The following is a 13,549-nucleotide window of genomic DNA, read 5'->3' on the forward strand; positions in this document are numbered from 1 at the left end:
CCACACTATTCCTGATACAAGCCAGGATGCTGTTGGCCTTCCTGGCCACCTGGGCACACTGCTGGCTCATGTTCAGGCGGCTGTCGACCAGCACCCCCAGGTCCTTTTCCTCCAGGCAGCTCCCCAGCCACTCCTCCCCCAGCCTGTAGCGTTGCATGGGGTTGTTGTGACCCAAGTGCAGGACCCGGCACTGAGCCTTGTTGAACCTCATACAGTTGGCCCCGGCCCATCGATCCAGCCTGTCCAGGCCCCTCTGCAGGGGTAGATAGATAACCGGCTTATCCAAATGAGAGAGCCTGTGCACGGCTGCGCCCGCGCCCGCCTCGGCTATGGGCGTGTGTCAGCCTGCCCCCGCTCGGGCCCCGAGGCTCGCCTGTGCCCGGCGGCAGCCCGGCCTCACGCCTTCCCTCCTGGCGCTGGCGGGGCCACCCACGGCCGCCCACCGGCCCCGCCGCCGCCTCCACCGGGGCCCTGCAGGCCGGGGCCGCCGCGCCGCGAGGGGGAGCCGGCACCGCCAGAGCCGCCGCCGCGGGGAGCCTCCCGCCGCCGGGCCGGGCCGGGCCGGGTCGCGCCGCTGCGGCAGCGGCAGCATGTGGGGCGCCCGGGCGGCGGCGGTGCCGCGGTGGTGCCGGGCGCTGCGCAGCTCCGCCGCCCTGGGCGGCTCCAGGGACCTGCTGAAGAAAATGCTCCGCAAAAAAAAGTAGGTGCGGGGGCGCCGGCCGCGCCGTGCCGTGCCGTGCCGGGGGGCTGGCGGGCAGCGGGCCCTCCCGCCGGGCTGGGCCTCGCTGCGGGGGCAGGCGGGCGGGCTGCTGGGCCTGCCCGGCTGTGCTGCCGCGGGCCGCCGGGCAGGGCCTGCCTCCGGCCTGGCGAGCGTGCTCCGCGCCCCCGGCCGGGCCAGGCCGGGCCGGGCCGTACCCCGCCTGCGCCCGCACCGCCGGGCCGGGCCGGGCCGGGCCGTGGCGGGGTGGTTTGCGGGCGCTGGGCGAAGTCGTGTGAGAGGGGCTCTGGGGCTCGGGGCGCTCCCGTGTTCCAGGTGCGTGGGGGAGAGCCGCCCGCCCCGCGTCGCCCTACGAGCCGCCCCTCCGGCGCCCGCGGGGCTGTGACAGCCGTGCTGCGCCCAGCCGCGCCGATCGCTGAAGCAGCCTTGGGGCGGTTCTTTCCCCCTCCACCCGCAGCCTCAGCCGTGAAAGGGAAGCTTTGCTCCCCGCTCCGCACCGAGCCGGCAGCCGCTGTGGGGAGAACGACTTGCCGAGGTGGAAGCCTGGGTGCTGTGTCGTGCGCCTTCGGGCCGGCGACGCTTTAGTTACGCAGGGAGCCCGTTGTTCCTCCGGGCTGCTGAACGATAAAGCTGATTTCCTTTCCTTTTTCCAAAAGGAAGAAGTTTTGGTATGACAGCCCTGCCCTGGGATCTAAAATGGTAAGTGCACGCTTTTAAGGTGCCGTGTTTATCTGTGCCAGGAGGAACAAGCTTCTGCTTCTGCCATTGTGTCTAACTTTGCAAAAAGTATTTTCGGGTGGAGCAATAGCAGAATTTTGTGAGTGGAGACGAGCGCTCCAGTTTCACTGTGACATGCCGGGACTGCTGTCGAGAGGAGCCGTTCGGCTCTTCTGTGCTGGTCTGTCACCTGCGCGAGCACCAGCACTCTCTTGCACGCTCTTGAGCCTGTAGCAGAGAACTGATCCAGATTAAAACTTCTGTATACCACCTTAGCTTTACTTTTACAGAAAACAGATTTTCACGTTTGTTTTTCAAACAAGCAATGCTTTTCAGTTAATACATGCTGTATTTCAAAAAACTGATTTATTGAGCTGTATAACTTGCTACAAAATACTGAAGAAACTGAGAAACCTTGACTGTAATACACGAGGGTCAGAGATTTGGCGAACAGAAATATTCTTTATTGAAACACCTGATGCATAAGATCTATATAAAGCAATCACAGCTCCAGTAATGGCATTCTGAGAGCATACTTAGTAGAGTGCGCAAAACTGTGTATAATTGCCTAATACAAGTTTGTAGCTACTGATTAACGTGTCGGGGGTTTTTTGTTTTTAAAGATGTATAAACCAACCAAGTTGGCCTCTGTAATGAAAGATGACCACACAAAAACTAGAAAAGAAGATAACATACGCTGCAGAGTCTTGAACGGTCTTATTCATAAAGCTGTGGCGGAGATGATGGCTACCTGTGAAGTCAATCAAGAACTTTATGATCTCAAGCTGGATATCTGCAAGGCAAGTGCCCAAGCTGCAGTTTGTGTTGAGCCACTCTGACTGCGCCTTGAGGTCAGCATGGCGCGCCAAAGGAGCTTCCCCGGGTGTTGTGATGTGTGCAGGAGGAGTTTTGCTGCCTTGCTTCTGGTGTGGCGCAGCACAGCAAGATGAGGCTCTGGATTCATCTTGCACGCTAGCAGAACTTTGCCACGGTTGTACCTAGCTTAGTAGACCTTTGCCACTATAATGCAAATGCAGCTTAGGCCAACTAAATGGTGATTCTCCCGGTATGACTTTTTTTTTCTGTTACTCAGACATGTACTGCTTGCCTTGCCCTTTCAGAAGGAGGAGCCTGGTTTTACCAACATAACTGTATCTTTCTGGGAGTCTGGTCTTCGTGCAGCTGCGTGAGAGTTGATACCTCCTTGTATCCCTCACCAGCATCATTACACAGGCAGAAGACCTAAATGGGGCATGAGCTTAGTTCAAAAAAAAAAAGGCAAGCCTAAGAAAATGCCATTGGCAAGCAAGGTTCCAGAAAGAATTGGAATTTGTACCTAAATTGTAGCTGGTGTTGTCATAATTCATGAGTTTGAAAGGGATGTTAAAGCTCTGATTCAGGAACTAAGTCTCCACATTCTTGTTTGTTGTCTGTAGTTTTTTCTTCTACATCTGCTGTTTTGTTAAGATTAAATGTGTTTGGCTTAAAAAGCTTGATGGACTCAGCTTTGTTAGTTAGAAGCATGGAAAAAAAACCAGCTGCATCTGTGGCAAGGGGTTTGTCATTTATGATTGAAACGTGATTTTGCCAGCTGAATTCATTCTGTCTTCAGGCAAGTGACTAAAATTACATGGGCAAGATGAATCTTTTGGCTCTATATGTGCAGTATCCTTCATCTAGTATTCCTCTCTCTCTAGGGCTTTGAGGATTGCTTGTCTAACTCGGATGGCATATCTGCACATAAAAATACTGGCTGATGTAGGCAAGCCACAGCACTTTCAGGAGGCATTGCTGTAAATAAAACAACTTATGAGAGAGGGAAAGAAACAGCCTTCTTCCAAATATAGTACAGATTTTATTATAGCTGCATAGTGCTTAGCGTTTGTGCTGCACTGGGATGTGGCTGAGACTCAGTCCTGATTTACTCTTGAGCTGATTCTGGTCCAATATTGTTACTTCTGTTATCAAAAGAAATCTTCTAGCAGGCTTTCAACAATCCATCAGAATTTGTTTTTGTCAGTATGAGTTAAAACTACATCATAGTAATACAAATAAGAATCATGCTTCAGGCTTGATACATCAAACTTTTATCCACTTGATAACAATACTCATGTGATGATGAAGAAATGGCTTGTGTTAGGTAGGGTTGTTTATGTGCTTACATTAAACTCAGTGTGGGAGATAGGGAGGGTTGATCCTGCAGTAGAAATGGCCGGTTAATGATCACGGTGGGTTTTTTTAATGAGTAATGGGTTTCCTGAGGCAGGAAGTATTTGGTGGTGGAAAAAATCAATATCTACTTTGGTTTTTGGGGACGGTCCATTCTGCTTTAGGAAAGAGTAGCACTGTCAACAGCAGACTGTGATGCAGTTTTCATTCCTGGGAGTACTCTGATGGAGTTGTCTTTTCCTGCTAATGTCTGTAGACACCTGTTTGTTTGAAGAGTTGGTTTCTGGACTAGATGACCTCTGAACTGTGCCTTCTAATGGGTAGTTTATGCCTTCTCCTCCCTCTTCCTTGGCTCCTTCCTTCGGTTGACACAGGTTATAAGAAGTTTGCTGAGTGTACTCCCATAGTGAGAACCTGTTCTGTAAGACGCTGCTAGACGCAATGAATGACAGTTATAGAAATCTTTCAGAATCCAATTTGTGTTGCAGAAGTTTATTCTTCAGGAAGATTGTCAGTCTATCTCATGTGCTTTGGCCCCTGCACACCCTGTGTTTTCAATTGCATGCATGACAGCTATGAATATTCTCTGTTAGTGAGCTAACGCACTGGAGGTTCCCAGCAGGCTCTAGAGCTGTCTTAACATTGCAGGGGCATGGAGGGCATCCTCTTTTCTGCCAATATCAAAACAAAACTCTGAGTGACAACAAACCAGGCAGTGTCACAAGTCACTTTAGCGGAAACTTACACTTTCAACTGTATTCCAAAACAGCATGCCATAAATTGTCATTCTGGACTATTTGTGGTGGTAGCACCATCACATTGACTAAATGTGGCACTGTCAGTTCCATAGAGGTGTTGACAAAGTTCTCCTCCATTTAATTTCAGTTGAAGGGGAGATTAGGCAGTGACTTGCCTAAATAAAAAAAGTCCTTTCAGGTACTGAATGTAAATCTTACTTGGTGTTAAACTCTACCTCTATAAAGGCACCATGTAATTTTGGTTCTTAAGAGCAGAGATGGAAGAAGAGATTCTCCTAAGAATTTACATATCCAGTCTGGGTCACTGTATGCTTATTCATGAATTAGAGACTTTGTTGTATATGAAGAGTGTGTATAAATATAATTTTAAAGAAACATTTGTCTTTTTGCAGGTGTCCCTGGCATCAAACTTTTCAGCGTGTCGTGTGTACTGGAATCCTGCTGCTACTATGGAGAAAGAAAGTTATGTTGAAAGTGTACTGCGGAAGAGTGCTCCACGCATACGGTACTGCTCTGGGATAAACAGTTAGACCACTTCATAATTCATAGCTACGTACTAGTACCATTTCTTAAGTATTTCTAACAGTCTATATCTGACCTGTTAGGATGCTTTAGGTTTTTAGATATTTGGAGTCGGAGCATCTCCTGTGATGAGCCTCACAGGGAAGGATGACCATGTCAGACCAGCTGTGTGTTCTCCTGCTGGAGCACAGCTGGCTTACTCGGCTTCTGTGCTTTCCTAGGATTGGAGTGGGCTCAGCAGAAAGAAGGAGGAATTTGGATGAAGTTTCACTTCATTGTACTAGTGATGGTGGGCTGGACGTGCTGTGCATGGCAGCAGGCCGGAATACAATGCTGCACAAGTGGAGTGGCCATTACAACAAGGATCTCCTTACAGATTCACTGGGCAATTCTGATCGCTAGGGACAATTTGGGCCTCCAGGAGGGACGACTGATATTACAGAAATTTTTCACAATACTGATACCAAAAAATAAATGTCGGGATGCTACCGTGTATTGTGATGCTTTTACCCATTTTTGGCAGAGAGTCCAGTGAGTTTTCAGGATATCATAGAGATTTTTGTCTCTCCCCCTTTCCTGGGCTTAACCTCTGCTACCCAGCCGGTCTGTTGGAGGATCAGGACTTCACCCCATGGGGAAGGTGGCATTGAAGCATACTTGTAGAGCTGTTTCCTTTCCCCCTGTTTCCCTAGGCTGTGTAATTCCTGCTCCAGCACAATGCTCTCTTCTACTCCCAACAGCTTCCACTCTTTGAGAAGGAATGCTGCTGGCTAGGAAGAAGATGAGGGGAGCCTGTCACTCCTTCCTGCAGCTAGCATGTAGGACTAGTTGTCTTGCCCTGCTGTGAGGGCTCTGTCCCCCACCGCTGTCACTCCTACAGTGGGGAGAAGGAAGCCAGATGAAGTGGGGAAAGACCTGCACTAGCCTGTGCATACAGGAGACAAATCTAATACCATCGATACTCAGTGGGATCTGCAGCTGGTAGTTTTTGTATGTTACACATTCAGAGTTGGGATTCTGCAGTGATGTCTTGCTTAGCACTAACCTGAATGGATACCCATCAAACTGTAACTTTTGCAAACCATATCCTTGAATTTGCAGGACTGCTGGAATTAATTTAACATATTTTATCTGTCCTGAAGGTGCTATACTGTTACTCATACTGGTGAATGCTGTATTTTTGCCAGGTATCTTCTGATGAGTCAGCAGATTCTAGGAAATGTACCTCCAATAGTATTTGTAAAAGACAAAGAAGCTGCAGCTGTAAAAGAGGTAATTGTAATCTTTGACTCAATGTACAAATATAATGATAGGCAAACATGGTGACTTAGCATACCATAATGCTTAGGAATACGGAGAGAGCTGATCATTCAATTGCTCTACCAATCTACATTAAAAATCAGTCTTTGTCTATACCCTTTCCTCTTCATATTCCAAAGCATTTTAGCAAAGAATCGTGAGTAAGACTGATGCTTATATACAATGTAAAAGAATCATTGCAGCTCATGAACTTTTTTTGATGCTGCTATTAAAATTTCTGAAGTTTTCAGAGAAGCTTGTAGGCCAGATCATTAAGTCAATAAAGAAATCCTAAAAAATGAAATTACAGTTTTAAGGAATAATACAGGGTAGGCAGTTGTCTGTTGCCTGGTATACATGGTTATAGAAATGAGGTCTGAGGAGCTGTCTTCCACATTTTAAATGTTATGTGTTTTTAAAATGCCATTGAATCTAATCAGTGATTTTTATTTTTTTTTACCCCAAGCTTTTTCCATCTGTGAATTGCTAGTGTGTTTCTAGAGAAGTGCAGATCTTTGCATAGAGGATGTAAGCTCACTCATACTGCTTTTTTTTTTCACTTTAAAAATTATCTTTACTATTTCACATTTTCTGTCAAGGTGTTGATAGTTTTAACTAGTTGAAATATTGCTAGAATAATGATGTTTTCTAGGAATTTGCTGTCATTAGGACTGTGAAGTGAGATCTCTTAAATAGTGAGATTTCCAGAAGATGACACCAATGTGTAGAATTTAATGAAAAACATCTCTCAAGCTGTTGATGTGAATGGAAAGAACATTAGTTGAAAAGAGCACGTTCGCATTTCTGTGCCTTGAAATGCCTTATTCTTAGATGTGCTACTATTACAGCCAATTGCTGTTAGTGACTTATGGGCTCATGGGGTGTGTATTAGCAGAACTGGAAGGGGTAATACAAACTTCAGACTCTCTAGAAATGCAGTGAATTGCTTGAACTTTCTGTGGTCAGAAAAATTCCGAGTTTCATGCCAATATACTGATCCACAGCGCAAATGCTTTTCACCTGCATTAGCATAAAAAAAAAAGCAGAAGAATAGAAATGAACTAAACACTTCTGAAGGCTTTTTATATTTGTTATTATGCTCCACCTAATCAACACAAAAAATTCTACACAAGTAACAAGTGATTATTGAAGCACTTTGTCGTTACTATTACTCTGTCATTAACATACCTAGATGGAGCTACAAATATCTACTCCTGCAGGTCCTGTCTTTCAGGTCTGTTATTGTGGAACCTGTTCCATTAATCCCTGTTTCTCAAACTTTGTTAAATGACCACCAACTCTTTTTGAAGAAGAAAACCCCTGGACTACCTTACCTTACCTTACCTTACCTTACGTTCAGTGCGTAGGGACCAAGAACATTCCATTAATCCCTGTTCCATTAATCCCTGTTTCTCAAACTTTGTTAAATGACCACCAACTCTTTTTGAAGAAGAAAACCCCTGGACTACCTTACCTTACCTTACGTTCAGTGCGTAGGGACCAAGAACGTTAACTACACAAGACAAGTAAAAATCCTCCTTACATAGCTTCTGTCAGTGAATGGCACTGGGAAGCACTTAGGTGGGTCATCTTTTCACACTTTCCAGATCATCAGATTTATGTAATCCACAGATTGGAATAACAGGGCTTGAAATAACATAGCTGAACCTGATTTTTAAGTATTGGAAGACAGGGAAGGACCATCCAATTCAACTCCTAGAAAAAATACGTTGAATTAGAAGGGAAGTAATGTAAAGAAAAGTAGGAATAAAAATTTCAAAAGAGATGTAGAATTTTCACAATTAGGTACAGTCTATAAGCACTGGATATACAAGATTTGTAGCATTTACTGGTTAGGTGCCATGTTAAAAGGGAGTTGGGAACTCAATATTTACATGCAATAGAAATACAAACTTGCAGAAAGGGGGAAGAAGGGAAACAAATCCCAGTGTAAGGATGTTATGAAAAAGGATTTGCAAGACTGAAGTAAGACCAAATAAAACAAAAATTATATATGTCACACAATCCCTAGCCAGCTGTTCAGAATGTACAGAAGGCAAAAAACTTTGTAGGAATCCCTGGATCAGTTATGCTATTTGACACAAACTTCCTAGGCAAGAATAAGCAGTTCCATGTAAATGGAGGAAAAGGCTATTTTGAAATGGTTTTGCTAAATATTCCAAATGTAGAAAATAAAATATTTGCTGTTTGATACTTGTCTGTTTCTTGTGTTGGTGTGAACAAAGTGAATTTAATACAGGGCCTTTAATATGTATTGTCTTTATGTGTTTACAGATTGAGGAATTATTGTCAGTTGCTGATTTTGGACCTCCAGAAGAAGTAGAAACATTATCTCAAAATGATTCTAGGTGGGTTTTTTGAATCAGAATTGTACAAATGTCTGTTTTCATCTCTGTTGGCCAGCTTAAATTGGGTATTAATTGATGTGACAAAGTATATTTTAATTAGATGTGTACATTGTTGTTATCTCAGAGTTCGGCAAATGGTGTTATGAGGAAATAGAAAGTAGAAGAGAGAGACTTTTTGAAGACCTTACCAAAAAGGCATCTCAGCTTTTAAAGAGATCATTTGGGCCCTTTTATTAATAGAAGAGGCTACAGAATAGCGTAGGACAAAACTAATACATAATCATCCCAGAAATTAAATGTAGAGGTTGGCATTTTATTTTGTGGCTCAAGTTTTCTTTACTAATGTTACACCCATTTATTAAAATTAAGGGAAAATATTTCTTATTGTATATGCTCTGGTTTACTTTCATATTTTAGTGCAGAGGCATTTTTCATAGGCTATCTTGTTGTTGGTTCTTGTGCACAGGTACCTTGCTGCAGACCACAGGTTTGCAAATATGGAAAGGGAAAGTCTATTTTTTATGTATAACCGGGCTTCCGTTAAGCTGTGGAGAATGCCTGAATTGTCAGTTGTAACAGCATAGTGTATATGCTTTCAGAGTCAACTAACCCATAAGGTGATATCAGAACACAGTCTTAGAAATCAGTTGTGTTTGATGTTTATACTCCGAGTGACATAGTCATCAGACTTGTTACCTGCAGACCCAATACTTGTTCTGGTATTAGTATCTTTACTTTTATGAGGGAAATATTTTTAGAATTTCTAAGAATTCAAGACTGAATGTGTTTGTGATAATTAAATTTTAAAAAATGCTTTGCAGCAGTAATATTTGTTTCTTGCTGGTAATTTTCTCATGAGGATAAAAGCTCTATATTTACCAGCACTCCTCTACTTGGCCACTTTTTTCTGGTATGAGTTTGGGTTGTTATACGTGGGTACAAGTTTACTGATAAATCTCCCTAAGTTAACAAAAAGTAAGTTAATTAACCATTCTTCTGTGAGGATTTTTGGCTGTTGATGGATAGGGCTGAACAGTCTATTGGAATAATGATTCTCTGGACTGGATGCTCTCAAAGCCAACAGCCTTGCATTTGTGTGCTGCAGTCTGTTGGTGGAAATGCCTTTTGTGCTTTAACGTCTCACAGGACGGTTCATCAGGTGCAAATCAGAAATAGCTTCTTGGGGAAAATCACTGTTGTGACAGACTTGCCCATAGGACACCTAACATCTTCCTCTGTGTCTTGTGGAAATACTTAAGTCCAGCTTAAGGCGCTATACGGTGTCATTCATACACCTGTGTGATGTGTTCTGGGCACAGGCTGCTGCTTCTCGCTTCTTGGAAGATCTGCGAGTAGTCCAGCTTCCTTGGGGCTCCCAGGCCCAGTGCTTACTCTGTTACCTATGCACACCTTTTCCCAGAAGCAAGCAGTTTCATCTGGAATGTAGTTGCTTTGTTGGCTTCCTCTCATTAAATCTGTTGACAGGCTGACAGGCTTATACACAGCCTGTCCTTGCACACATAGTACGGTGGTATCTCTTCCTTCTTAACGTAGGGAGCACGGTGCTGAACACAGTGCATTAATAAAGTCAAACTGAAAACTCCAGTTTATTTCTGTGTTACTCAAGTTGTCACAATTAGCATTACGCCTTAAAATATACACGGGGAAAAAAACCCACAACATTTGTTTTCCTTTCCACAGTGAACTGTTCTCCTCAGCAACTCAATCTTCAGATTCACCCATGCGGTCTAATCTTTTTGGTATTGATCATGAATTGCTGAATAAGCAGATAATGGACTACAAAAGACTGAAGGTGTCAAGACATATAGAAAGCATTGCCTGGACAGAAGAGCAGGAGCAGCAGCTTTCTAAGATCCAAAAGAAAATAAAAAAGAAAAAAACAAGGAATCCTCCTGATGATGACATCACACCACGGAAATACTTACTGGACAGTTACGAAGCTGATTACTGGAATGAGAACACTGAATCAGTCTCGGACTATGAGCTGGAGGATGAATTACAGGAAGAGGTAAATGAATTGGAGGTGGATGATGGCAAAACTCTAAGTCAGCCTACTGATAAACTGAAATGAAGTGAAAAAGCCGCTCACTCTAAAATGGAGCCTGCCAATAGAAAAGACAAGACTGCCATAGATACTGAAAGATCAGTTTTGTACAGCCTGTTCACCACTTCCTCTTTCAGACTAATAGGTTTGCCACACGTGGGGAGGTTTGCTAGCACAAGGTATGTAAGAAAAACAAAAATGCTATTTGTGACATTCTGTTAAGCAGCTTTCAAGCTGCTGCAGTTGTAGGACTTTCAACCAGAGAGCAGTTTTGTAATAACAAAATATACGTAGTGCAGCACTGAGTTAAAACTTCTTGCAGTTCTGTTGATTATTTCCAATAAAATTATGGTTTCTGTGTTGAAATAAAATGTCTTCCTTTTTTTGAGTGATCTGGATAAAAATAATCACAAAGTGATGATGTCCGTTATTCTAAGGTCAGGAAGGAAGAGGGAAGCAAAATAATGGTAGTGGCGTTCAAAGAGCAGCCTTCAGCGCACAAAAACCAGGACAGAGGACCCAGTCTGACAGAGGAACTCTTTCCACAGGAAGGTGAAACTCATTGAAATTACGGCCAATAAAGTTACAACTCTGAAAGAAAATAAATTTATTTTAATATTCAGAAATTTACAGTTGTGCAAGGGGAACTGCAACCAGAAAAGAATGGAGAACTGCTCATCTGTTGGGTAAAATTCAGCAAAGCATTGACCGTGACTGAAAAAATGTATTCAAAACTCAAAAGGTGGAGAAAAAGCAGCAGGGGAGAATGCCCCAGTAACTGTCTGAGACTTGGAAATGGATGGGGAATCATATAAAAAGTGAGAATAAAGCTTTCTGGCTAAAGCAAGTAAACAATAATAGCATGAGTGTATAAAGTCACAAGGGCTGAAGCTTCAAAGTAAGTTCTAACTAACAAGGTAGTAAAAAGGAATTCTAACAAGGAACATCTAATTCCATTAGTTAATGGGGAGGTAAAGAAAGGCAATGCAGAGGAGGTCACACTACAGTATGTTGCTATAGTTTTTCAAAAAGGTTTAAAAGACAGCAAGTATAAACTCCAGTATATAAAAAACAGATTTTTAGGTTGAAGGGAGGACTTCAGGTCAGCCAAGAACCCTGAAATTCACTGTAGGTTATTTAATAGTCCCCTTGAAGCATATTTTGAAGATTGATTGCCTGTAAGAATATGGAAAGGATATGAGCTATCAATATCCATAGGATATTCCTATAAGCTGTTTAGAGCATCTCTTGATAAGGGTCAGGATCTTATAAATGTATGCGTCACTTTTATTAGGATACATGTTGGAGCTGTAGCTCACATTAGTACTTGCCTAACTTGAAGTAGGTGAATAGTCCCACAAATTTCAGCGTGCCTTATTCGGGCTTTCCAGGAGTTCTTCCTAAATTCCACAGGACGGACACACTTGGAAGTAGATGCTTTAGTTTGTTTTTCAGTGAGTGAAGGTATTTATCATATCAGAAACTGTTCATGTGCAGTATCACTGTCAATCAAAGCCAGCCATGAATTTGTTGCAACTTGGCAACAAAGCTCTTAAGTTTTTGAAGGGATGACAGGAACCTGTTAATTGGTGGATTCCAAATGAATCCACAGAATACTAATGTCTCCATCTTTAGTTTCTGCTGTATAAAATGTGGGACTGTCCTGACTCTACCTGAGGGTTAAAAAAAGGAAAAAAAACAACCCAAAGAGAACAAAGTTGATTACGTCTGGTTCTTGTTCAGCTTGGACATCCATAAACTAGGTTTGCAGTTCACAGATCAGATTTCTTCTAAAAACAACCAAACCCATTGTCACTGTCAGCCCTAATACCTTTACTCCCTTGTTAAGCAAGCGAGGGCAGCCGACCTCTTCTGCTTGCCACAGCTAATGTCACAGAAACCAGGCTTTGTTCAAGAAGAGAGGTGACCTAGCACTTACTCAGGGTGTCCAGGAATGGGACAGCCATTCTGGACCTGGTGATGAGGAAGATGAAGCAAAAGCAGACAGATTTAGAAGAGATGGTAATCTTAAAAATGACCAGGCGGGACAGACTGGAAAGAGGAAGCGGCCCAGGGGATGTCTGGAGAATGGCACAAGAGCGGGTGGCTGGGAGCAGCCGCGGCCCCGTCCCTGGCCTCCCCGTCATTAGTGCTCTGCTTCAGCGTCCGCTGGCTTCCCAGGGAAGCAAGGTGGGAAGTTTTCTCTGCTATGCTACCAGTGTGTCGTGCTTTAACCCCAGCTGGCAACTAAGCACCACGCAGCCGCTCGGTCACCCTCCCCGTGGGATGGGGGAGAGAGTCAGAAGGGTAAAAGTGAGAAAACTTGCAGGTTGAGATAAAGACAATTTAATAATTGAAATAAAATAATGATAACAACAGTGAAAAGGAAAACAACAACAACAATAAAGAACAAAACCCAGGAAAAACAAGTGATGCAACCACTCACTACCCACCAACTGACGCCCAGCCCATCCCCAAGCAGCAATTGCTGCTCCCAGTAGCTCCCCCAGTTTATACACTGAGCATGACGCCATACGGTATGGAATAGCCCTGTGGCCAGTCTGGGTCAGCTGTCCTGGCCGTGCCCCCTCCCAGCTTCTTGTGCACCCGGCAGAGCATGGGAAGCTGAAAAGTCCTTGACTGGTGTAAGCCCTACATAGCAACAACTAAAACATCAGTGTGTTATCAACATTCTTCTCATCCTAAATCCGAAACGCAGCACTATGCCAGCTACTACGAAGAAAATAACTCTATCATCTCAGTCAAAACCAGCATACAGTGTAATAGTAACCTCAAGACATAGCTGTAACAGACAATAAATGAATGTTACACTCTATCTGAGCAATATGGACTGTAATGACTTGCAGAATCCCTTGATTGAGTTTTTCTGTATTGTATAACCGCAGATGGGGAAAGAACTTCTGGGGCCTTC

The 13,549-nt window shown here is 43.9% G+C and overlaps 1 protein-coding gene across 1 annotated transcript; it reads left to right on the plus strand.

Moving 5' to 3' along the window:
- Positions 1-388: 388 nt before the first annotated feature.
- Positions 389-10,991, plus strand: RBFA (ribosome binding factor A). The gene is made up of 7 exons (XM_087765506.1): positions 389-700; positions 1,375-1,417; positions 2,059-2,235; positions 4,755-4,867; positions 6,072-6,156; positions 8,479-8,552; positions 10,254-10,991. Exons 1-7 carry the CDS (start codon positions 591-593, stop codon positions 10,642-10,644), a joined length of 993 nt encoding a protein of 330 aa, XP_087621632.1. The 5' UTR covers positions 389-590; the 3' UTR covers positions 10,645-10,991.
- The last annotated feature ends 2,558 nt before the right edge of the window (positions 10,992-13,549 follow it).

Source organism: Nipponia nippon, unplaced genomic scaffold, assembly GCF_047370975.1.
Source record: "Nipponia nippon isolate SJK-2023a ecotype South Korea unplaced genomic scaffold, ASM4737097v1 scaffold_1, whole genome shotgun sequence".
NCBI lineage: Eukaryota > Metazoa > Chordata > Aves > Pelecaniformes > Threskiornithidae > Nipponia > Nipponia nippon.

Bases quoted from the DNA above. Each gene is read 5' to 3' on its own strand.
- RBFA (XM_087765506.1), top strand. From the start codon at position 591: ATGTGGGGCGCCCGGGCGGCGGCGGTGCCGCGGTGGTGCCGGGCGCTG. The intron at 6,157-8,478 runs GTAATTGTAATC...ATGTGTTTACAG, and splicing joins AAGCTGCAGCTGTAAAAGAG to ATTGAGGAATTATTGTCAGT. The intron at 8,553-10,253 runs GTGGGTTTTTTG...TCCTTTCCACAG, and splicing joins TTATCTCAAAATGATTCTAG to TGAACTGTTCTCCTCAGCAA.